At 48.2% G+C, this 24,931-nt stretch overlaps 1 protein-coding gene across 4 annotated transcripts in view; it reads right to left on the minus strand.

The window, feature by feature from the left end:
- Positions 1 to 24,931, minus strand: part of ARHGEF7 (Rho guanine nucleotide exchange factor 7) — a 129,902-nt gene that overhangs the window by 99,269 nt on the left and 5,702 nt on the right. For 3 of the 4 annotated variants that reach the window (XM_044913503.1, XM_044913502.1, XM_044913505.1), the window contains exon 2: positions 2,095 to 2,181. The exons of the other annotated variant lie outside the window; for it this stretch is intronic. In XM_044913503.1, the coding sequence (XP_044769438.1) occupies positions 2,095 to 2,181 (87 nt within the window). The remainder of the gene's footprint in view (positions 1 to 2,094; positions 2,182 to 24,931) is intronic. 4 annotated transcript variants of the gene reach the window in all.

Consider the following 24,931-nt stretch of genomic DNA (forward strand, 5'->3'; position numbering starts at 1 on the left):
TTTTCTCAATTATCTCAGGTAATTATGAGTTTTAAGTGTGACTTTCAATTGAGCTTGGAAGAATACTAACAATGTGCCTGTTTATTAGAAGAAATAATTTACTCTTCAAAAACAAGTTACCCAAGTTTCCTTGTAAATAAAAAATTACTATCGGGCGCCTGGGTGGCTCAGTCGGTTAAGCGACTGCCTTCGGCTCAGGTCATGATCCTGGAGTCCCGGGATCGAGTCCCGCATCGGGTTCCCTGCTTGGCAGGGAGCCTGCTTCTCCCTCTGACCCTCCTCCCTCTCATGCTGTCTCTCATTCTCGCTCTCAAATAAATAAAATCTTAAAAAAAAAAAAAAAATTACTATCAACTACAAATTTGTTGAAGGCCTACTGTATGACAAGAACCATTCTAGGTGCTCAGGATAGGTTAGTGACCTCTCCTAGCACATCTTTAAACTATTCTAAAGAATAGTCGGAATATAAAATTTCAACAGCAATCTCTGGAAAACGAAGGATGAGGGATTTTTAAGACTCAGCTTTAATACCTTCTTAAAGAGTCCCACACTGAAGGTGTGAGATTATCATCTTAATGTGCAAACTGAATTTCAAATTTACGGTAACAATGAACAAAACTTGCTTTCAAGAAAATACAATCTCACAACAAAAGTCGGGGAAAAGCAAACATCGCTACCAGCAAAGCATATTCTCACAGCCCGATAAGGAAGGCAAGGCTAAAATGACAGAGGCTTTCTGAAGCAACGTCGCCCCCTCCTAAACAGCCCTTCGGTCTCTGGAATCTCTAGAAAGCACTGCACTTATCTGTAAGTGACTTCCTCACAGACATCAATCACTACTACTATGATATCTTAACGCTCACAATCATGCGTAAGAACTGTATTTTGATCTCTTAATTCCTGTCTAATTTTAATTAGCAGATAAGTTGTCTGTGTAACATTTCCTCATAGATTTGAAGGCTTCTTGGTTTTTTCCTCCAAGAAACTTACGCTAAGCCTGTCCTTTTAGGAGGGAAAACCTTTACAGAACCATCCTACATAATAGGTTCTGTTGGAGATGCATTCATTCGCTCTTCTCTACAAGCCCGACAGAACGCGCCTCAATTCAGAGAAGGAAACAAAGGCTAAGGGTGGTAAAGCAGCAGGCAGAAAAAGACTTAGGCACAGAACTGACCACAACCACGCTGACTTGTAATTCCCAAATAAAAAAATAGCTAGATTTCTGGATCTAAAGCACTACCCCAAGATCAAGAAAAATCATATAATAAACTAAGTTGAAAAACAGGTTTCCAGAGAGCTGCCACAAAAAAACTGTATTTAGCACAGTGACAAAACGTTACCCAGCATGGAAAAGACACACCGCCCAATATGCTCCCCAAGACAGAGCTTAGCTTGTCTCTACCCTAAACATCAAATGTGTCAATTTTTTTTTTTAAAGATTTTATTTATTTATTTGACAGAGAGAGACACAGCGAGAAAGGGACCACAAGCAGGGGGAGTGGGAGAGGGAGAAGCAGGCTTCCTGCCGAGCGGGGAGCCCGATGTGGGACTCGATCCCAGGACCCTGGGGTCATGACCTGAGCCGAAGGCAGACGCCCAACGACTGAGCCACCCAGGCGCCCCCAAATGTGTAAATTTTAAAAATTAAAAATTTTAAACTTAAAAATTAAAGTAAAAACCACCTAATTTCTGGCTGGAGAAAGGAGTGAGGCTGGGAGGCCCTCGGGCCCTTTTCACTTCTGCCCGGCTTGGCCTGATTACCTGCTGAGAATTCCGAGGGGCTGACCCAGACCTGAGCACGGGTCCCCGGAGAATCCCTAAAAGCAGAGTTCAAGCGAAGGCGGGGACCAAGGAATCAGACTGCAACCCGCTGTCGCCGGTGCGGGACACCTGCCCACGAGCCACTGGGGCTTTTCCTTACAGCAGCGAGGACCAGGCTTGGGGCTGCACACGGCGGCTCCTCCCCGGCCCGGGAGCGCGTTCACACCGTGGGGCGGCCCGCCAGCCAGGCCTCCGAGCGCCGCTGCGGCGGGCCCTTCCCCCAGCCCGCCTGCCCCCTCGCCGAGCCGCGCCCCGCGCCCGCTGCCCACTCACCTCCAGGCGCAGGGAGGCCCCGCAGCCTCGCAGGAACTCGCGGATATTGCTCAGGCACTCGCTCTCGCTCCGGGGCTCCGGGTAAACCTGCAACACAGAGCACAGGCGCTGAGCGGCGGCGCGCAGGCCGCGGACGCGACCCACGGCGGCCTCAGCAGTTGGCCCCGGGCGAGAGGACGCGCGGACCGGCGACCCCGGCCGCCCCAGACGTCCGCCCGCTCGACCGCCGCCTCGCCTCACCCTCTTTCCTTCCCCCGGGCTGCACCAATCTCAGGCCCCCACCCTCTCCAGGAAGTGGGCCGCCGCCGGAAGTGACGTCTTCAGACCGCGCCCCAGCCGCCCCGCGCGCGGCCCATTCCGGCCTCGCCCTCCCCCTGGCAGATGCGGCGCACCTGGCCCCACGCGTGGTAGCCGCCGCCGCCTCCTCCTCGCCCCACCAGGCACGTGGTTCTCGTCCTCGGACACGGCCCACCTGGCCCCACGCGCAGACTCCTCCTCCTGGCACCTGATCCTTGTCCTGGGACCCGGCGCACCTGGCGCCACGCGTGGCCGCCGCCCCTTCCTCCGCCGCCCCACCCCGGCACCTGGTTCTTGTCCGCAGACGCGGCCCACCTGGCCCAGCGCGCGGTCTCCTCCACCTGGCACATGGTTCTCGTCCTCGGACACGGCGCACCTGGCCCCACGCGCAGACTCCTCCTCCCGGCACCTGATCCTCGGCCTCGTCCGGTGGACACCGCCCTCCCAGCGGGTCCCGGGAGAGCTCAGCCTCCGCGGTGAGCAAACCCCAAAGGGGCTGGAGGGAACTCTGTGTTTCTTCAGTTCTTCCCTGCCACCCGCTTGGGAGAGTGGAACTAGTATTCCATCACGATGATTTAAAATAATTGGCACATAAATTATGCATGTTGGGATTGAAGTGCAATGTTTTCTTCCCCACCCCATACCTACCATGTGCCTCATTAATGATTAACCAAAACAGCTAGTTACACGTCAGCGAGTAGGTCAGCTGGGGAGAAATTGTATGCGGCCTCCACCACAGGCAGAGAGCTTCGAGGAGGGCTTGGGCAGGCTGCCTGGTGCTTTGATCCAAGACAGAACCATGAGGGCCACCTGCCACACGTGTAAGGTGTTATTGACAGCCTCCCCAGGCAAGAAAGGTCAAGAAAACCGAGCGCAATACCCATAATACAGAGCAGTCAAGGGAGAAAGAAGCCAGAGTCATCACAAGGACCCTTTGTCGTTCTAATGCATATGAAGAAGACTCAGTTTTGGGAGTTACTCTAAAGCACCATCCAGAACTTTAGCATTTGAGGACATTCAAGGCACTTTTGTCCTTCTTGGGGGAAATCACAACATTCCATCAGGCCTCACAGGAATACTTTGGTTTCATTTCAAGGAGCTCGGGTCTTTTAAAGTTTGAATCAAAACAAAGAACCAGCGTATTGAGAGGTGCAAAGAGGACAAAAATCAGACTTTTTTTTCCTACAATTTAAAAATTCTTAGAAGAAATTGCCAACATATTTCCTCCAAATTGAACAGATTTTTTTTTCCAGTGAACAAGCTAAACCAAAGCTGCTTCCTAGTCCATCTGCTTTCTCTATAAAAGAATTTTGAAAATGTACCAAATATGTAGTTAAAATCTTTCCTAATTTTAAATAGTTGCAAAGTTTTAATTTCTGATGTCCTGATGACATTCTGAAACTGCTAAGTTACCTTTAAAAAATGTCCAGTAGACTTCAAATACAATAGAAATACAATACCCATTCTCAGTCTTAAAGAATTTTCAACAAGCTCTTGTTTAAAAGTCAGAAATTTGACATCCTTTTCTCCTTCAACTCATTTCCATTCTACTTCCCCCAACATAACTGTATCCTAAAGTAAAACATTCTTATACTAAAAAATTTTACTGATCACACTTTTGCAAGAGACCCATCCAAATACAGTCCATCCTCATTTGTGGATTCTGTGCAAATTCACCTGCTTGATAAAATTTGTTTGTAACCCCAAATCAGTACTTGTGGCTCTTTCTCATTTATAGACATGTGCAGAGCAGTGAGAAATTTGAACAGCCTTTACACACACATTTCTAGCTGAACCTGAAGAAGGCCATGCTCTGCCATCTTATCTCAGCTGGTAATGTAAGCACATGTCCTTTTCGCAGTCTACTGCCACCGCATTTTTCACATTGTGATTTTTGTTGATTTTGCTGTTTTAAATGGCCCCCAAGCATAGTGCTAAGGTACTGTCTAATGCTCCAAAGCGCAAGAAGGCTGTAATGTGCCTTACAGAGAAAATACGTGTGTTAGATAAGCTCCGCGCAGGGCTGAGTTACAGTGCTGTTGGCCGTGAATTCAATGTTAATGAATCAACAATACAGTACATCCAGAAAAAGGAAGAGGACATTTGCTGATCTGTACGTGAGGCCACTCCAGGAAGTGCTAAAGTCACATCGATTGTGCGTGATGCAGCTATGGAAAAGATGGAAAAGCAGCTAAATTTGTGGATTCAGGAGATGACAACCAATAAAAAGAACATAGTGGACAGTGTTGTTGTGAGGCTGAAAGCCAAGGAAATTTACAGTCATGTTACCCAGGGCCAGGAAAAGGTTAAACCCTTCTCAGCGAGTGCAGGCTGGCTTGCACGGTTCAAAAAGCGGTACCACATGAAAAATGTTAAACTTGTAGGCAAGGCAGGTCCTGCGGATCAGGAAGCTGCAGAAGAATTTAAAAAGTATCTGCTAAGCATTATACATGAAAAGGGTTATATGGAAGAGCAGGTTTTCAATGCTGATGAGACAGGCTTGTTTTACAAGAATGTTGGTAAATGAACCTATATAATGCAAATGGCCTCCCAGGCTCCTGGCTTTAAATCATTCAAAGACCGTGCAACCTTGCTACTATGTGCCAATGCCAAGGGTGACTTTAAGTGCAAACCCCTAATGGTACACGGAGCACAAAACCCACGAGCACTTAGAGGGAAAAATCTGAACCGCATGCCAGTCCACTGGAGGTGGAACAAAGAAGCATGGATGGCGTCCGGAATATTCTGGGACTGGTTCCACAACTGCTTCATCCCAGAAGCTGAACGCTATCTCCATAGCAAAAACCTTGCCTTCAGGATTTTATTAATTTAATGCCCCAGCTCATTGCCATGAAGAACTTGAAAATGCCCACCCTGACATAGAAGTTCTCTTCATGCCCCCAAACACTGCCTCTCTCATCCAACCCCTCAGTCAGGGCATAATAAAAGCTTTCAAGGCACACTACACCAGGGAACTTTACAGCAAGGCTTTGGAGGCTCTTGACGCCAATGAGGAGACCACCATGATGGACTACTGGAAGTCCGTCAGTATACGCAACGTTATAGATTATATCAGCACAGCCTGGGACAGCGTCAAGCAGGCTACTATTAATAACTGTTGGGGAAATATTTGGCCAGACTGTGTGAAACATTTTGAAGGTGTTAACAGAAAATATAAAGAACAGTGTCAAAAACATAATGCATATTGCACAGCAAATAAGTGGAGAAGGCTTCAGAGACGGGAGGGAGGGAGATGTAGAAGAAATTTTGGAAGAAATGGCAGTAGAACCCACCAAGAAAGACCTGGATGAGATGGCAAAGCGTGGCACTGGAGTCAGTGATGATGACGATGGTGATGAAAGTCAGCCTAAGACTCCAAGAATTGTCCCTCTCACAGCAGCCAAAATATCGGAATGGAGTTCTGCCCTGGAAAAAATTTTCAATGACATGGAAGAGTGTGACCCTGTGCTGGAACGCAGCCTCACATTTAGGCGCCTGACCTCCACTGCATTCGTCCCTTACGCTGAAACACTTAAAGATTTGAGGCGAAAAGCCAAGCAGACAAGGCTGAAGGAATTTTTCAAGCCAGTTTGGGAGGGAACGTTGCTGACACCATCACCAAGTTGTGAAAGCCAGACTCCTGGGGTAGAAACACCAGGTCTCACATGCCAGCCTCACTGACGCCTTCCTCTTCGGCCAAGTCAGTCACACACTCTCCTTTGGTTTTCCGGGGGGCAAGTCAAGGTCACGAGGTTTAACCACTCTGCCCTCTGCCCCATCACAGTGTAAGCACCACAAGTAAGGTTTTCCTTAATGTTTTCACAGGATCCCAAGCGTTTCATCTTTGTGTAATGCTTTCGTGTGTGACTATCCCATGCGGCAGAGTGTGTGTGTGCTGTGTGTGCCATGTGTGCGACCGAGTGGGGGAGGCAGTCACTGCATGGCGCCGTACGGAGACACCGCACACAACCAGCTGTTTGTGAGGAACACATGTTAAATGAGCTGTCTTCACACAGAAGTACATCTAAAACCAAGATCGTGTGTCCACTGGCAGACAAAATACTGTGGTCTGAGCTCCAAGGAAAGCAGCCCTGCACTTGCCCCAGGAACAGTGGCTCAGGAGGTGATAGCTCAGTGTTCACTGTGATTGTAGCACAGACTACCACAAATCACAGAAGTCAGCTCCACCTTTAAGACTATTAAGCCATGGGCGCCTGGGTGGCTCAGTTGGTTAAGCGACTGCCTTCGGCTCAGGTCATGATCCTGGAGTCCCGGGATCGAGTCCCGCGTCGGGCTCCCTGCTCGGCAGGGAGTCTGCTTCTCCCTCTGACCCTCTTCCCTCTCATGGTCTCTCTCATTCTCTCTCTCAAATAAATAAATAAAATCTTTAAAAATTAAAATTAAAAAAAAACAGGTGTGCCTTTCACAAAAAGCAGCCTTAAAAAAAAAAAAGACTTAAGCCGTAAAGATCTAATTATTACAGTTTTTCTTCTAAAGTAACACAACTATTGTGAGTACAAACAATGGGAACAATACACTACAGTTTTTGAAGAAAATTATCAAATGTAAAACTTTACCTGGAAATGTGTATCTTAATGAGATGTAGAGGGTTTTTTTAATTAGCTCATTTACTCATGGACAACTATCACTTACTGCTAGAAATAAATACAGTCCAGCATTAATTCTATTCCTGTCTTAGGGGATTTTATGCAAACACTGAGAAACCTCATTCCTAAAAATAAGTAAATAAAAATTGGAAGTTTTGTTATTTTGTAGCTTGATTCTTTGATGCCTTCTGAATCACATAGCCCAAGTCCAGATATAATCAATCTAATCAACCGTAAGTAAAATTTTGAAAGCATCAGTTAACAGCATGATTAGGGTCTCCTGCAGTCTCTCTGAAAGCGAGCAAGTAGAAACCCTTGAGCTGCAAAATTCCAGACACTAAAGCCCTTTGCTTCTCAGCACCATGGGTATCTCTGTCTGTTGGTTACACGGCTGGGAGGTTTTCCATCTTGCAGCAGTGTGCCTCAGGGAGACAACAAGTGAGTGACTGGTCTGCCTTTTTACGTGAAGTGGGAGAAGGGGGTGTTGGGATAGCTCAGTGAGCTTGTCGCCTTCCCCGATCTCAGGCACCTTCTCCGACAGGTGAGTGCATGTGCAAGCTGAGCAACTGGACATGAACTCCTTTAAAAGTCTCCACCTTCGTGCACAAGGGTGCATGGAGCTAGCTTGTTCCATGAATACTGTACCTCAAACAACACACCTGTTTGGAAACAGTAACGTAAAAGAGTCAAAACTCTATAGTAAGTACTGCCTGACCCTGTAACATACATGCTGACCTTGGACAAGTCACTTGACCCCTCTGGGTTTATACCCTTATCCCCAATTTAAGGCTCAGCCTTTCTCACAGAGCTGTTGGGCGGATAATAAACTAATTCAACAATACTGGACCTTGTCTCTATGCCAGACCATGTGATAAGCACTATGACTGCAAAGAAGACAGACAAGGGCCTTGCCCTCCATGAAGCAGGGAAGAATCGCACACAGCATGGCAAGTGGACCATGGAAGCACAGAGAAAAGAAGCATAAATACGGTGCACATAAGGGAGGGCCGGAGGCCTAACCAACAAAAAGGACATCAGAGTTGGAGCTGAAAGGGTGGAGGCAGATGGAACTGCATTTTCAAAGGTGTGACATTTGAGAAGCCAATGGTGTTTTTTGAGGATGGTGAGTAATCAAGGGCCACTGAGGTCATGGGTGAGACTGCAGGGGAGAACTAAATCAGAGATGATGCAAAAGAAGACAGTCCCCAGTCCCCCTGCACACCTCAGCAAAGAAGCTATATGAGCAATAGTGAGCACATGAACAAGTCATCAGGTGAATGCAAATTAAGACCGCAGGTAATGCTACACACCCACCAGAATGGATAATATGGGAAAGGCGGACACTGTCAAGTGTCAACAAGGATGGAAAGCCGTTGGCGCCCAATACTTGACTGGTGGGAGTGTGAAAGCATACACGTGGAAAACTGGCAGTCTCTCGAGAAGTGAAAGTTACCTAAGCCCCAGCAATTCCTCCCCTAGGCATTTACCCGAGAAAGATGAAAACACGTCCACAAAAAGCTGTGTATAAGAATGTGCACCGGGGCACCCAGGTGGCTCAGTCGGTTAGGCGTCCAACTCTTGTTTTAGGCTCAAAGCATGATCTCAGGGTTCTGAGATCGAGCCCCATGTTGGGCTCTGCCCTGGGTGTGGAGCCAGCTTAAAATTCTCTCTCTCCCTCTGCGCCCCCCCCAAAAAAGAATGTGCACAGCATCTTTACATATAATCACCAACGCCTCCACAACCCAAAGACAAGTGCACCTCTGCTCTCTCCAGTGGCCACTTTCCAGTGACCAACAACAGCCCAGAAATCCTGTCCCAAATTTCCCACAGTAATTAACTCCAGGCTTTTCCATCAAGAACTCTAATCAGTCAAAAGCATGGACAGTCCCAAAACCATTGTGATTTTCCTTAGGAATAAGCTTTTGTCTCAATTTGATAAAGGATGTGTCAGGAGTTCGGACAATTTGCAATAAACTAAATCCCAGCAATGTTACGGTCATACTTCAGAGACCTCCACAGCTGTCCCTTTCCTCCCTCTCAACTCTTCTCTACCACCCACTCCATGTTAGGAACAACCAGCTAGCCACCCTCGGTCCAAGCAGAGTGCCAACTGAGGCAGCTAGCTGCCTTCGCTAAAAGTGTTTAGAGAGTCTGAGTTCACAAAACTTCGCGGGAAAGAACAGGCACTTCCAGCAACGCAGCTAATTCAAGCAGGTTCCATGCACGCAACAACTGAGATCAAGAGCATGGAAAACTGCCACAGGGCAGGCTATCTGGGAAACACGTAACTGCCCATGGTCGTCGTTGCCAGAGATTCTGACTGTGTAGGTTTGAAGTAAAGTCCAGAATTGGGGGCAGGGGTCTCTGGAATTCCCCATTTGACTGATTTTTCAGCCAAGTCTGGAAAGCGGATATCCTATAACTCAGTGTTTCTCAAACATAACATGAGCATCAGAACACCTAGGGTAACATTACTATGCCCTGCCGGAGTTTCGTCCCTAGGTCTGCAGTGGGACCCACGCCTGTGGACTGGTGACGTCTCAGGAGATGCTGAAGGTACCAGGACCATACTCGGAGAACTAGTGGCAGATGCCAGCTGAACTATCAATCAAGAAATGTTCTGTTTCTCTCCCACTGAGAGATCGAATTCCGAACCACAGAACAAAAGTCTCTGGGTCTCTGCCATCAACAACCTCATCAGCACAGCTACTAAGAGCTACACTTCCTCTGAACATCTGGGCTTTGGTATGCAGCCCCTGCCCCGTAGCCAGCAATGCTTGTGCACACCTTATCTCCCCTGTTAGGAGCTTCCTGAGTGCAGGGCCCCATGGGCATCTTCCATTACCCAGTCAGCATACCGCCCGCTTAGGTCACTGAGCTCACTGATCTGGGACCTTAGCACAGAAAGGCTCCGAGAACACTGGAGGCAGTTCTGTTCTTCACCGACGAAACAGGGACTGCAGAGACGTGACCTGCCCAAATGCCTGCAACCTGCGTACGGCCCCAGCCTGCTCCGGGAGGCAGACCTCTGAGAACTGCAGCTACCACGCTCCCCTGCTCTCCCTTCTCGGGGGTTCAGCCAGTCGGAAGCCCGAGCAGGAACCAGGTGTCACAGTGATGTGCTGGAGCTGCTCCCGAGAACTGACCACGTGCTCCCCACCCCAGCTCTGGGTTCAGAAACACCACCTGGGTAGCTGGAACCGGCCGTGGTGCAAGTACTTACACCACAGAAATGGGCAGACGCTACAAATCAGGGCTCCTGACCACAGGGAGTCCACGGTTCCGCCTTTACCAACAGCCCGCCGGCTGTGCTCATGACCGCAGACCACAGCTCCTGGCGGAAGCTCCCGTAACCCGCTTCCCCTGCTGTCTCCTCCAGGCCTAGGGGAGCTCCTGGCTGCCTGGCGTGCCCCCGCTTCTCTTGCTGGCTGTCCTCGCCCCTGCCCACACCCTGCCAATACCCTCTGCAGTAAACTCTTGAGCAACCTCTGCCCAGTGTGCCGTCTGTTTGCTGCTGGGACCCTAACCCAGTGAGCTTCCTGGAGGTACGGTTAAAGATAGGACGCGTGTAGCTGCAGCAGATAGGAAACCGTTGAGAGAAAGGATGGAGTCAATTACAGCAACTGTATTTCCACAAACAGAGCCCCACCCACCAGATCCTTTCAAAAGGTGGCCGCTTTGATTACTGACCGCTTACGACCTCCTAGTTCTTCTAGGTAGGGAAAGGGAACACGGGGAACGTACACGTAACATGCTACCTTTAGTGTAAAAAAAAAAAAAAGAAAAAGGCGGCAAGGAAAAAAATACATGGGTGCTTAGAAAAGCATGAAATTTCTCTGGAAGCACATGCCAGACCCCTTTAACAGGGGTTGCCTCCAGCAAAAGGAATGGGAGCCTGGAGAGCAGGGGAAGAAGGGAAACTTTTCACTTTATACTTTTTTGTGCCCTGTGAATTTTATACCACATAAGTATTATTAATAGATACATTTTCTAAAAGGAGAGGAAGAAAAACACTCCAATCTAGTGTTCTCCTCAGGTCAAGATGCCTTCCCCATCATAAAACAGTCCTCGGAGAGCCCAGCTGCCAGTGGGTTGGGGTCCTCGTAGAAGCCCCCCTCACGCACACCCCATGCGGAGATGCAATGCTATGGTTAAAATCCTAAGGCCACCTTAATTAGCACTTCACGGTCCTCTAATTCTAATTACCTGGTAGCCTCCATTTTATTATAATTAGACTGCAGCTGTCTCCTGACCAGGGATTATGCTCTTCTGCAGCACTCTGCGCTCATTCTACTGCGAATGATGTTCAGTGGAGTGAAAATATAGGTCGGTAGAGCTCGCTTGGCAGTCTACTGGGCATCTCTTCCTCCAAACCCACTGGAAAACAAAGAACCATCCAGTAGAAATTAAGGACGTGGTTGCCAAATACCCAATAAGTAAATTATCTGCCAAAAATGTATAGCCTAGGGTTAGAAGTAGCTTACTGAAAGAAAAAATTAAGCCTTTAATAAAGTATATTTTGCTTCTGCTCTCCTTCTTCAACATATCCCAAAGCCCAATTCTTGTACGGGTGCTACATTTATCTGGGAAAAAAATAAAATATGCTCCATTAGTATGGAACCAGCCAAAATAAAATGCAAAAACAAATATGAATGTACAAAATCTCCAGTTTGCAAACTAAATTCATATATCCAAGACATGTGGAATGTCAAGGAGAGGACCAGCAAGACTGCATGGCTTAAATTATACTCATGTGTCCCCTGAGGCTTGCTTCCCACAAACTCTAGAAGCACATTTTTAGACCTCAGAGATGGTGGCAACCATCCAAAATTCATGCCAATGCCAAAAACGGATTTTAAAAAAAAATGAACATAAAACATTCATCAGATAACCTAGGACAAATTTCTCCACTGAAGTTGTATTTTCTTCCCTCAATAATGTTAGATCAAAACAGGCGGGTGTGCACTAATTGTCAAGTGAGAGTAATCTGGGAAGCAGCACGTGCTCAGTCTGGCTGTGATTCGGACATCAGGGAAGCAGGGGTGCATGGGATGGGCCATGGTTATTTCATGTCTCATTACATTCTGGAAGCAGTTGCCATTTTTTTATGCCTTTGAAGGATCTTGATACAGGAAAACAGAAAAGGACAAATTCAGAAAACAACTCAAACTGGGCCTTGTCATCAGAGATTTTTCTTATCTCAAGTTTTCAATGGTTCATATGGAAGAACCTTCTTTTTCTCTCATTCTCATGCTTGTGATCTACTGAAAATAACCCATGAATTACGGCACAGCATTTTGCAAATCCAAGCCACTGCTTTATTCTTCAGTTTCATTTCTATATTGTTTCTGACCCTTTGGCCTCCATTTCTGCTGAACACATTTCAGAATGGTTGGCGATACCTTTAATTGCTGTCCATCAGTGGAAAAGCCTATGGAGGAGGTTTGTGATCTCTGATGGAAAGGTGCTAAATAAATCCAAAGGCTTGCTATATATCCCTATAATATCAGTGCAGCAAGTAGGGCTGAAAACCTGCTAGGACAGGAGGAATCCCGTCCCCCCACTCCCCGCCCTGAGAGGCCATGCATTCTGCTCTCCACATGGGGCTGCCTCAACCTCAGCCCTACCTTAGACCAAGACACCTCAGGCTAGAACGTTCTCTCCCATCCCTGCAGCCACCAATGGCATTCCACTGCTTAAATCCGTATTCTCAGATGTCTCAGAGGGTTTTTATGTTTGCCCTGCTCTTTTTTTTTTTTTTTTTTTAAAGATTTTATTTATTTGACAGAGAGAGACCAGCGAGAGAGGGAACACAAGCAGGGGGAGTGGGAGAGGGAGAAGCAGGCTTCCCGCCAAGCAGGGAGCCCGATGCAGGGCTCGATCCCAGGACCCTGGGATCTGACCTGAGCCGAAGGCAGACGCTCAATGACTGAGCCACCCAGGCGCCCCTCATCCTGGCTTCTGAAGTAGCCTTTTGAATGCCCCTACCCACACACAGCGCAATCAAAGGGCCGTGGTGGGAGCAGTGCACTGACCCTTCCCTCTCAGCTAAGGAATCTTTCATTTTTAAGCTGCTTGAGAAGCTGCATTTGAGGCAAGTTAAAGCCTCAGAGTCAGAAGACTGGACACTGACCACCTGAGAACACACTCTATTTTAATCCACATGATAGCGTGTGGGAGGTTTGAGGCATGCAGAGAGAGCCGGATGATTCTGGAAACTGGGAAGCTAAAGGAGGCTTCATCAGAGGAAGAAACCTGATTAAAGGGATAGAAGACAGCTGAGGACGTGCACTGGCAAGCACTGCTCTATAAATAGCAGCTGAGACCCTCCCTAAAGGGAAAGGCCAGGGGAAGGAGAGGACCACAGCCTGGATGCCTGCAGAACTCTGCAGCCTGTTGAGAGTTTCCTGTTAACTGTGAATAATAAAGAGGTGATAAACAGACCGTTAGCTGTCTCCTGAAACTCTTAAGTATCAGAGTATATGGGCCGCAGCTGTGAATAAGATGAGTCGTGTCTGTAGGTGGGAAATACATTTTCAAAAACTCACTTAGAAAAACTGACCTTCATTAATTAAAGATAAAGCTGCAAATATATACTCAGGAACTCTATTTCTTCCATATTACTATAACTGGAATATCTCTCTGCATATTTATAATCTGCTTGTCACATGACTCCTCTGCTCAGAACCCCCCAAATCTCCCAGTTCCCTCAGAGTAAAAGCCAAAGTCCTGTAGGAGAATGGAAGACAGGCCACAGACCAGAAGAAAGTATTTACATAAGATATATACGATCAAGGACTTGTATCCAAAATATACAAAGCACTCCTAAAACTCGACAATAAGAAAACAGACAACCCAACTTAAAAATGGGCAAAAGACCTGAATAGACTCCTCACCAAAGAAGATATACAGATGGCAAGTAAACATATGAAAAGATGCTTCACACCATGTCATCAGGGAACTGCAAATTAAAACAAGGAGAAGCCACTGCACACCTATTAGAATGGCCAGAATCCAACACTGGCAACACCATTCGCTGGTGAGGATGTGGAGCAACAGGGACCCTCATTCACTGCTGGTGGGGATGCAAAATGGCGCAGCCACTTTGGATGACAGTTTGGTGGTTTCTTACCAAATTTAAGATCTTCTTACCATAAGATCCAGCAATTTTGCTTTTTGGGTGAATCTGCTTCACCCAAGAGCTGAAAACACATCCATGAGAAAACCTGAACACAAATGTCTGCAGCAGTTTATTTGCCAAAACCTGGACGTCATCAAGATGACCTTTAGTGGTGAATGCATAAATAGGCTGTGGTGCATGGGACAGTGGGAAACCATTCAGTGATAAAAAAGAAATGATCTGTTAAGCCATAAAAGACACAGAAGGAACTTAAATGCATATTTCAAAGGGAGAGAAGCAAATCTGAAAAGGCTACATCCTGTATGATTGCAACTATATGGCATTCTAGAAAAGGCAAAACTGCAGAGACAGTAGATCAGTGGTTGCCAGGGGTTGGCAGAATGAACAGAGAGCACAGAGAATTTTCAAGGCAGTGAAACTACTCTGTATGACACTGTAATGGTGGACATTTGTCCAAACCCACATAGTGCACAACGAAGTGAACCCTGACGTACACTGTGGACTTCAGTTAATAATGTATCAGTATTGTCTCATCCATTGTAATAAGTACACCACACAAATGCAAAATGTTAATAGGGGAAAGTGGGAGTACATGGGAATTCTCAGTACTTTCTGCTCGGTTTTCCGGAAACCTAAACTGCTCTAGAAAATAAAGCCTCTTAATTTTTTTTAAGCCAAAGTCCTTATGATGGCTGAGCAGGCCCTGCACAATCTGCTCGCTTGTTCCCCCCTTGAACTCATCAGCCAGCTACTCTCCCCTAGCTCACACTGGCCTCTGCTTTTCCCAGACCTTGCCAGGAAGGCTCTTACCTCAAGACCTTTGCACGGGCCATCTCCCTTGCCTGAAATCCCATCTCCCAGACTTTCACATCACTCCTTTGCTCATATTCGTGGAGCCTTTGTTTAAGTGGCACTTCTCAGTAATGTCTGCCCTAACTGCTGGCCCTCCCCACCCCCTCATCCTGCTACTTCTCTCCAAAGCACTTATCATGGTCTAACAGGCTATGTGATCTACTTGTGCACTCAGTACTTCCACGGAACATTACCTGCGCTCGGAATGAGATGCTCCATATGCAGAGTATTCCGTCTGTCTGGATAAAATGTCAACACCTGGCAGAGCCAAGCATTCAACATACTATCTGTTCAGTAAAAGTGAGGTTGAGCAATGCTGACCGAGCACTTAGGACACAAAAGTAGTATCATTGGTCAAATGTGAGAATCAAATATCTGAGACAGAAACTATTCTTAAAAAACACTTGGAAATATAACCACTGCAGGCAACATGATACAGAGGAATGAAAGCCAGTCTTGGGTTTTACTGTGAGTCTCAACCTTAACCCTTTCTGTCAGGACCGACAGGTGCATCGTACCACTGCCGGCTCAGCCCGGGGCCAGCTGCCGGCCCCCTCTCTCCAGGGCTGCCCACATTCAGCATCCTGTGTGTATCAGGGCATCAGTTAGCCGGGAGCTGCCGAGAGCCGCTCTCTGGTTTCAGCTCTCCTCTCTATCACTAAGGAAAATCGCCAGCTCTTTGTCGGGTTTCCCCCTACCCAGCTGGCCTGCGTCCTCGGGCCTCTCCAGGCTCCCTCCGCCCTCTCCAGGCTCCCTCCGCCCAGCACTTCATGCGGCTGGGCACAAGCCCCACGTGTTGACTAGGCTGCCTTATATTCGTTTCCTAAGTATCACAAAGGAGCCAAAACAAGCCAATGAAGACCTTGTGGGAGTCTGACATTTCAGGGAGGTGGGGAAGAGGCGCACACGGAGGAGAGGGACAGGAATGAAGGCAGGCAGCCGCCCACCTGCAGCTGTGACTGTTCTGCCCGTGTGTCTGTTACGCCCCAAGACAGCGGCTCCCTCCATGGCCCCAGGCACTTTCCCCAGCTCGGGCTCCGCAAACTCCACGGACAAGGCCTGTTGTCCCCTGCTTCCATCCTCCGTCCTCCACCGAGGAGCCCATCCGGTTAGTTTTTGTTATTCTCGTTTTCATTTCTGTAATTTCCATTTCTTTTTTGTAAGTCCTGTTTCTTTGCTGAGATTTCCCATTTTTTCATTTGTTTCAAGAGAATCTGTCATTGCCGTTTGAAGCCTTTTTAGGATGGCTGCTTGAAGACATTTGTCCACAATTCCGACGTCCTTTGCCGAAGGAGAAATGGCCGCTGAAGGTCACCTCAGCAATGGCATGTAGGCAAGAAGCTTCCCGTGACCAGCCTTGGGGTGGGGGAGGCTGTCAGAAACTGTCACTGTTTCCTCCACGTTCAGTAACAAAATGATTGACTGGCTCCTTAATTGAAAAGCATAAATGGGAACGAAATCAAGGCACGTGTTCTCGGTATCAGCTGAAGGCTAGCGTGAGCAGCACAGACCCCTCCAGGCCTTCAGAGAACAAGGGGTCCCAGTTTAAGGACCACAGGCCCACCACCACTTAGAAGCAGCATCACGAGTCACATGAAGCCCTCCCTGAAGAATGGCGCTGCCCAGCTACGTTTTGATGGGGCATCCCAGACTCCTGCCGGGGGCCATTCCCAAACCCCACAACCCAACAACACGGGGCCTTCCTTTTCCCTTAACAGCCTGTGTTGCAGAGAAGCCCAGCCTGCAGTCTCTCCGTGGCCTTCAGTGACTTGCATCCTGTGTAGCCATAGCTCCTCCCAGCCCGAACTCAAAGATTTCGAGGATGTCTCCCTAAGTGCCTCAATTTAAGCAACGCACTCATCAGATCTCATACAGACCCGCTGAGCTTCCTCTCTTCAGAGACTGTTTCTCTTGTTTATACAAGAATGTTCTAGATGCACAGAAACAGGTGAGGAATCCCATTTTTGAGATAAATTCCAACTGCCCCTTCCAACGCAAGGCAGAATTTCTTTCCAGCCTCTCTACCCCCACATTTCAAAAGCCCATAGGGAAGCAGCGTGGGGTCTGTTCGGCCTTGAACTAACAGGCACTAGTTAGGAAGCTTTCCAAGCGTGAGGGGGGCAGCCACGTAGGCAAGCAGCCAGTGCTCACCTGTGGAAAAGCCCCCAGGTGATCACACCTCGGTCTCCTGTCTTCTTAAAGGGCCGTGCATACAATCTGGCTGGTCCAGGTTACAGTGTTGCTGGCTGATGAGCTCGGGGGGCTGTCAGTGGTTCTCACACGTGGTCCCCTGGACCGGCAGCATCAGCATGACCTGAGAACCTGTCAGAAACGCAAATTCTCAACACCCACCCAGGCCCACGAAATCAGGAACTCCGGGGGGGAGCCCAGCAATCTATTTTTCACAAGCCATCCAGTGATTCTGATGAGCCTCAAATGTAAGACCCACGTAGCCACCTAAACCCAAGGCACGAACGACGGGATGCCCCTCATGACCTGGAGACAACCCGAAATGCACATGCTAACATTTTGTACGTGATGGACCACCTCCAGCTGTAAGAGAAGAAAACCAGCCCGACCCAGGAACTGTCAGCCCAGAAGCTCCTCAACGAGGGAGGCTGTGTGCGTGCGCACCACACCCCTTCCCTCAACACCCCCACCCGTGCTCCCAAAAACACTCTCCCAACAGCCTCTCAAAGACAAAGGATCAAGGAGAAAAAAATAACTGGTGGGCTTGCTTCTCCCACACATGGAGACAGACCTGAAAAGTGCGTGTTTTACTGCTTTGAATTGGAAAATTAGTACCCAAAAGCTAGACATTGCTTACATTTATTGTGATTTAGGAACCATATTCCCACTACATAGCATTTATTCACTTTGATCTCTCTTCCTGCATTTATTATGACATGTAACAAATTGTGAGCAGTTTCCAAATGAGAAAGAGAAAGTGAATCCCAGGAGACAACATGTATATTCATAACCTTATAACCTAATACAGACAATCCTCAACTAGAACATGAGCATTCTCAAAACTACATCTTGACATCCCCAAACTGCCTGAACAGATCTGGACTTTCAAAGGTCAGCTGCAAACAGACGTGGCACAGAGCAGGTGTTTTCCAGCAGTTCCTTGTCAAACGGACGGAGACCAGACATTGATACATTTCAGGTAAGAGGGAAACCTCCGCCTTGCTCAGCGACAAGTGCTTTGCCTCCACTCGCTCGCTGGACTTAAACGAACACCTGGTAAAACACATAGAAAATGAAGGGGGAAATGTGACCGTCGTCTGTCCCTAAAGCCGTGGAAAGGAACACGGTTTTCTAGCATCCTTGTTCAGGCAAAACCAGCTCAAGGTCAACTTCTGTTTACCAGACTTGAAGAGAGTGATGAGCACCATGAGGTCCTGCTCTGCCCCCTGGACAGTGGCCGTGAATCCACACACCCAGCACACGAGGGGCTCTGGCCCAGCAGCCGCCCTCGCTGAAGCCGCCCTCGCGGGCTCAGCTCTGCCCCCAACAACCTCTGCCCCCCTCTCTGTCCAGAGCCGTCCCTGCCCTCCCCACTCCACATGGGCGCCCTGGCTCAGTGGCCCATGACCAGGTGCGCACTCGCCTGGGACAGTCCGCGCGTGCCTGCTGCCCAGGGACAAGTGCCCATGCCCCACCCTCCCAGCACGCCTCCAGAGCCCTCTGGTTCTCCCTCGCACCCGCAGCATACTGGTCGTGCTCTTTCCCTGGCTTCCAGTCACCAGGCTCTCTCCGGGCCTCCGCACCTGCTGCCAGGTTCCTCCTTAGCAGCACTGCCCGGGCCGTCCCCGTCCAACTCCCCAAGGCTGGTGCTAGGAAGCTCATCACGGCTACACTTCGGTTCACACCTCTCTCTCTCTCTCTCTCTCTGTGACTCCCAGATTTACATTCCAGCCCCGTGTCCTCTCTGAGCTCCAACTCCTCCCATTCACCATTGCATCCATTCCAGACCTGGTACCAAGCCTCAGGCGCCCCCCAGGCTGCCTCTCACACCAGAGACACCCCATCTCTTCTGTGTGTAGCCAGCACCCCAAGGGCAGTGGGGCTCAGAGCTGCCATGCCCGCCCTGGGTCCCCTGAACCCCGTCTGAAACCCAGCTCCCAAAGGCTTCATAACCACCTCCCTCTCCACAACGGGCCGCATCCAGTCTGTTTCCACGCTCTGCCTATTGTTTTCAAAATCCACAACCAACCGTGTCATTCTTCCCTTTAAAACTCTAAAAAACATCAAAATCTTTAAGACCCTCTGCCCCGGCCAGCACTGTGGCCACCCAGGCCTTTCCCCATTGCTCCCTCTTACAGCCCACTCGTCCATCAGCACTCAAGGACCACTTCCAGAGAAGAGCCTTCCCCAGACATCACCTGTCCCACCTGCCAATTGTAAACCAGGTTCCTCAGCTAAAACCTGTTCCTTACCCCCAGCACACATACCTCAATTTGTAAAACAAATTCATACGACTTCTTTAATGTTATTCTCCACACTAGACAGTCTGCAAGTCTATGTTGTGTCATCGCTGAATCTCCAGAGCTCAGCATAATCCGTGTAGTAGATGTCCAATAAGGATTTGATGAGAAAACAAACAAATCCAGGAACAAATGAGCTCTCAGGGAGTAAATCCCTTCCCCCCATAAAATGCAAGTACACTATTTACCTTTATACATTAAAATTCTATACATGTCTTCCTGATTCACAGTCAGGCTCAAAAGGAAGGGACTGCCACTAGAATGAACTGAAGCTCCGTTACACACAACAGAAACTTAATGACACACAGGGTGAATACGGCCACGTACACTTAGTGAGCTCTAACAGACGTGCTATGAGATATAACTTAGTGTAACAGACACACCGTGCTCATATTTGAAGTGCACGATTTGACAAGTTTTGACGTGTACATTGTGAAACCATCACCAGAATCAAGATGAATGTCCCCTCATCCCCAAGGTCTCTTTGTGCCCCTGAAATGTCCCTAAGCAAGCACTGTAGAGCCCACGGCATTTTCTAGAATTTTATGTACACAGAATCATACAGGGTGTACTTTTTGACCCAGCTTCTCTACCCAGTATAATTTTCATCCCTCTTAGAGTATTCACTTTTATTGCTTAGTATTAGATAGTATGGATACACCACACTTTATCCATTCACCAGGTGAGAAACATCTGGGCTGTGTCCAGTTTGTGGCTATTAAAAATAAAATTGCAAAAAATAAATTAAAAAAACAAAGTTGCTATGAACATTTGTGCATAAGACTTGGTACAGGCATATTTCCATTTCTTTGAGTCAATACTTAGAAATGGAACGCCTAAGGGGCGCCTGGGTGGCTCAGTCAGTTAAGCCTCCAACTCTTGATTTCAGCTCAGGTCGTGATCTCAGGGTTGTGAGATCGGGCCCCACATGGGGCTCCGTGCTCAGTGGGGAGTCTGCCTGAGATTATCTCCCTCTCCCTCTCCCCCACCCAACTCACGCTCTCTCTCCCTCTCTCTCAAATAAATAAATAAAATCTTAAAAAAAAAAAAAAGAAAGAAATGGAATGGAATGGCTAAGCCACTTGGTAGATGTATAATAGTGCAAGAAACTGACAAGCTGCTTTCCAGAGCCGTTATAGGGTTTTCTGTTCCCACCAGCAATGGATGGGGGCTCCAGGTCCTCCACGTCCTCATTGACATGTGGTATGATCAGTCTTACACTCTAACCACTCTGGCAGGTGCACAGTGGTGCCCCGCAGCAGTTTCAGGTTGCATTTCCCTCGTGACTAGTGCTGTCCAGCATCTTTCCTGTGCTGGTCACTTGCTCACCTTCTCTGGTGAAGTGTCTGCTCAAGCCATTTGTCCATTCTTTAAATTGGGTTCTTTGTTTCCTTATTATTGAGTGTGGAGAATTCCTTACGTATCCTGGATATAAGTCCTTCTTTTCTTTTTTTAACTTTTATTTATTTATTTGACAGAGAGAGACACAGCGAGAGAGGGAACACAAGCAGGGGGAGCGGGAGAGGAAGAAGCAGGCTTCCCGCCGAGCAGAGAGCCCGATGTGGCCTCGATCCCAGGATCCTGGAACCACGACCTGAGCCAAAGGCAGATGCTTAACGACTGAGCCACCCAGGTGCCCCTGGATATAAGTCCTTCTTAATTGTTTGGTAAAATTCACCAGTGAGGCCATGTGGCCTGGAATTTTCTTTATGACAAGCTTTTTAACTACTTTAAACTCTTCACTAGATGTCGGGCTACTAAGGTCATCCATTTCCTCTTGAATGTGTTTTCCATGGAAATTGTACATTTTATCTAAGCTGTAGAACTGACTGGCATAAAAATGTTCATACTATCCCATTATTATCTTTTTAGTATCTGGAGAACTCATAGTGATTCTTCATATTGGTCATTTGTGTCTTCTTTCCTTTTTTCCTGATCATTCTAAGAGGTTTTTCAATTTTATTGATTTCCTCAAAGAACTAGATTTTGGTTTTGTTGATCTTCTCTGGCAGATTTGTTTTCTGTTTTACTGATTCCCATTCTGTTCTTTATTATTCTGTTTCATATATTACTTAGAGTTTAATTTGCCCATATTCTTCTAGCTTCTTAAAGTAGACATTGCATTATAGACAACAAAAGCATTATGTGTAAGGTACTCACCTAGCTCACTCCCAGAGTATTTTTTAACAATTCATAAGCAGATGCTTAAGACTCACACAAAATAAAACACAGTTACTATTATTATCCGAAGAACCAACCTTGGATTCCTGACATGGTAGTTACTCGGACCCAATCTAAGCAGATGCACTTTGTCAGAGATGCGATAAATGAACTCCGATTCTTCTCCATTTGTCACCAGGTGACAGGGTGGAAGACACTCAATTCCAGTCTCTTGTCACTTACAAGTACAGTGGTACTTTCTGGAAGTTTAACCTTCACCACAAGCCTGTCCAGAATTTGACCACATCCTATTTAGAGAGCTTGTTTTCAAAAGAAACAAAAATGCATTAACAAACAGGAAAACTGTGACCAGAAAATGTCATGTTTCCATGAGAAGAAATCTGTGACCAGCACCAGTGTTTATGACTGCCTGAACGAGGCAATTTCTTCAGCCCCACAGAAAAGATGACAATGAGGTTACTCCAGAAATAAAGGCCTGGAATCAGATTCTAGGTGTCCTGATGGTCTCCTGGAGCACCACCAGCAGAGGCCATTCATCCCAGGAAGGCCCTCTAAAACTCCTAATTCTCCGGCAAAACCACTATAACACTCTTCCTTAACATGACAACAAATTCATAATCTTTCGGCATGCAACAGGCTTTTTCAGAAACCCAGTATTTCTGACAAAAGACTTCTGAATGAATTTGCTAGCTGCAGATGGATACTAAAAAGTCTCTCATAAACAAAGTATTTTACGGACAGGAAATAGGTGGGAATGCATCTTCTTGGCATAGGAGCTCAGCAGTGAGTCGCACAAAAGTGAGGGAGAAAGGCCATCGTGGGCCAGAGTATTTACAAATAACCAAGAACTAGAGTGTTTTAGAGAAGGTGTTGCTAACGAATATCATACCGCCACAACCAGACTTCATTGCAAGAAACTATGCAAATCCAGGGCGCCTGGGTGGCTCAGTTGGTTAAGCGACTGCCTTCGGCTCAGGTCACGATCCTGGAGTCCCGGGATCGAGTCCCGCATCGGGCTCCCTGCTCAGCGGGGAGTCTGCTTCTCCCTCTGGCCCTCCACCCTCTCATGTGCTGTCTCTCTCTCAAATAAATAAATAAAATCTTTAAAAATAAAAAATAAATAAAAAAATAAAAAATAAAATAAAAAAGACTGCAGCTATATTGAGAGATTGTACCTACATCTAACGAGGTTAAGATACCTCCTTACTTGTTATTAAAAGAGTCAATCTAGGGTGCCTGGGTGGCTCAGTCGGTTAAGCAGCTGCCTTCGGCTCAGGTCATGATCCTGGAGTCCCAGGATCGAGTCCCGCATCGGGCTCCCTGCTCAGCAGGGAGTCTGCTTCTCCCTCTGACCCTCCTCCCTCTCATGCTCTCTGTCTCTCATTCTCTCTGTCTCAAATAAATAAATAAAATCTTTAAAAAAAAAAAAAGAAACTATGCAAATCCAAAGCCAACTTGGAACTGTGGATTCCCATTTTAGGCTGAAGCAATTTAACATAAACTAGAAGAAGCTTAAATTGCTACACTTTGGTTCTGGATTACATACACCTTGTTTGGAGACTATATTAAGAATATTTCTGACCCGGGGCGCCTGGGTGGCTCAGCTGGTTAAGCCTCTGGCTTCAGCTCAGGTCATGATCCCAGGGTCCTGGGATCGAGCCCCGCATCGGGCTCCCTGCTCTGCGGGAAGCCTGCTTCTCCCTCTCCCGCTCCCCCTGCTTGTGTTCCCTCTCGCTCTGTGTCTCTCTCTGTCAAATAAATAAAATATTTTTAAAAAATAAGAAAATTTTAAAAAATGTTTTTGACCCCTCTTTAAAAAGCTGCTCCAAGTGTAGTAAAAATTAAAGTTCTGTACAAAATAACAACTTCACTCTCCAGCCTTGGACCCATTACCTATTGCCCCAGTGAGGCTGCCACAAAACCTCGGTGGCAGGCTGAAGTGAGCGTCTCTTTCTTTCCATGGGGCTACGGGTCAGCCAGCAGTCCTTCGGGTCATGGGTGGGCGTGCTCGGGCAGCAGGGGTCAACCCTGTGTTGGGCAGCAGCTCCGCCGATCTCGGCTGGGCTCCCTCCAGGGCGGGCAGGCTGCAGCGGCGTCCGGCAGCCTCAGCAAGGACAGCCGAGCCCTCTGCCAGGTGCCCTCCCATCCCTCGGCATCCGGGGCCGGGGCGTCTGCGGGGTGGCGGCAGGTCTGAGAGCGCGCAGAAACTCGCCAAGCCTTCTGAAGCCTCGGCTAGGTCCTAGCACCCGTCACGTCAGCCACAGCCCATCGGCCAAAACGAGTCAAGGCCAGCCTGGGACTCGAGAAGGGAGAAAACGGGCTTCATCTGGGGATGTGAGGGGAACTGCCAGGTCACTCTCCACAGGGCGTGGCGACAGCGAAGCCTGAAGAAGTGGGGCCACTCCTGTAATCTCTGTGCCCTAGGAGGCTGGCCTCTGCGGAGGCCGGCCCCTGGGCATCGCTGCCCCAGCACGGTCCTCAGGCCCCGTTCGTGCACACTACAGTGTGGGTCACCCTCTGCACACAGTGCAGTACGCACACAAGCGCACGCCACGGACGTCAGCTGACTCAGCCGTACAATGATGAGTCTGGGCTGGACAGCATCCTGAGAACTCCTTCACCCAGAGAATCCACAAGCGCTTTACACTTGAGACCCATGGTTTCTCTTCGGACCCGCCGGAACAGGTGACACGTGTGTGTTCACGTGTGTCTGTGTGTGTGATGTGTAGGCCAGCACGCACACAGTAGGAAGCCAATCAATACGTATTTCCACACATCCCATTTAAACACCCCACCTTTCCCCTTGGCCTTCAGAGTCCAGCACACACAGCACCATCCTGCAAAAACAGGGCTGAGAACGACCAGTCTGGGTCATAAAACTTTTAAAATTCAGAGCTGAAGTTCGAAATATAAAAACAGCAGGAAATGAATGTTCCTAACCTAACTGGGGAAAACTGATGGCGGGAAAGGCCAGAAGTCACACTCGGGGGACACAGGGCCCAGGGCCAGCCCCAACACCCTCCCTCCGCGCATGGTGGCGGTCCAGGCCCTTCCGTGCACGCGGCTCTGTAAGTATGAAACCCGAGCCGCCGGCTGGGCCCTCTGGCCCCCTCGGAGCTGCAGCAGCCGTGTGCCCAGCAGCTGCGCGGGGCCTGGTGCTCAACACGGGGTCCCGGAAGCCAAATTCAGTGGTCCCACCAGCCCGACAATGGTGGTCTGTCGGCAGGGACTGGAGGGGCCGTCAGCCCCCTAAAGTTGCAAGAATCTGC

This window comes from Neomonachus schauinslandi, chromosome 3 (assembly GCF_002201575.2).
Source record: "Neomonachus schauinslandi chromosome 3, ASM220157v2, whole genome shotgun sequence".
Taxonomy (NCBI): domain Eukaryota; kingdom Metazoa; phylum Chordata; class Mammalia; order Carnivora; family Phocidae; genus Neomonachus; species Neomonachus schauinslandi.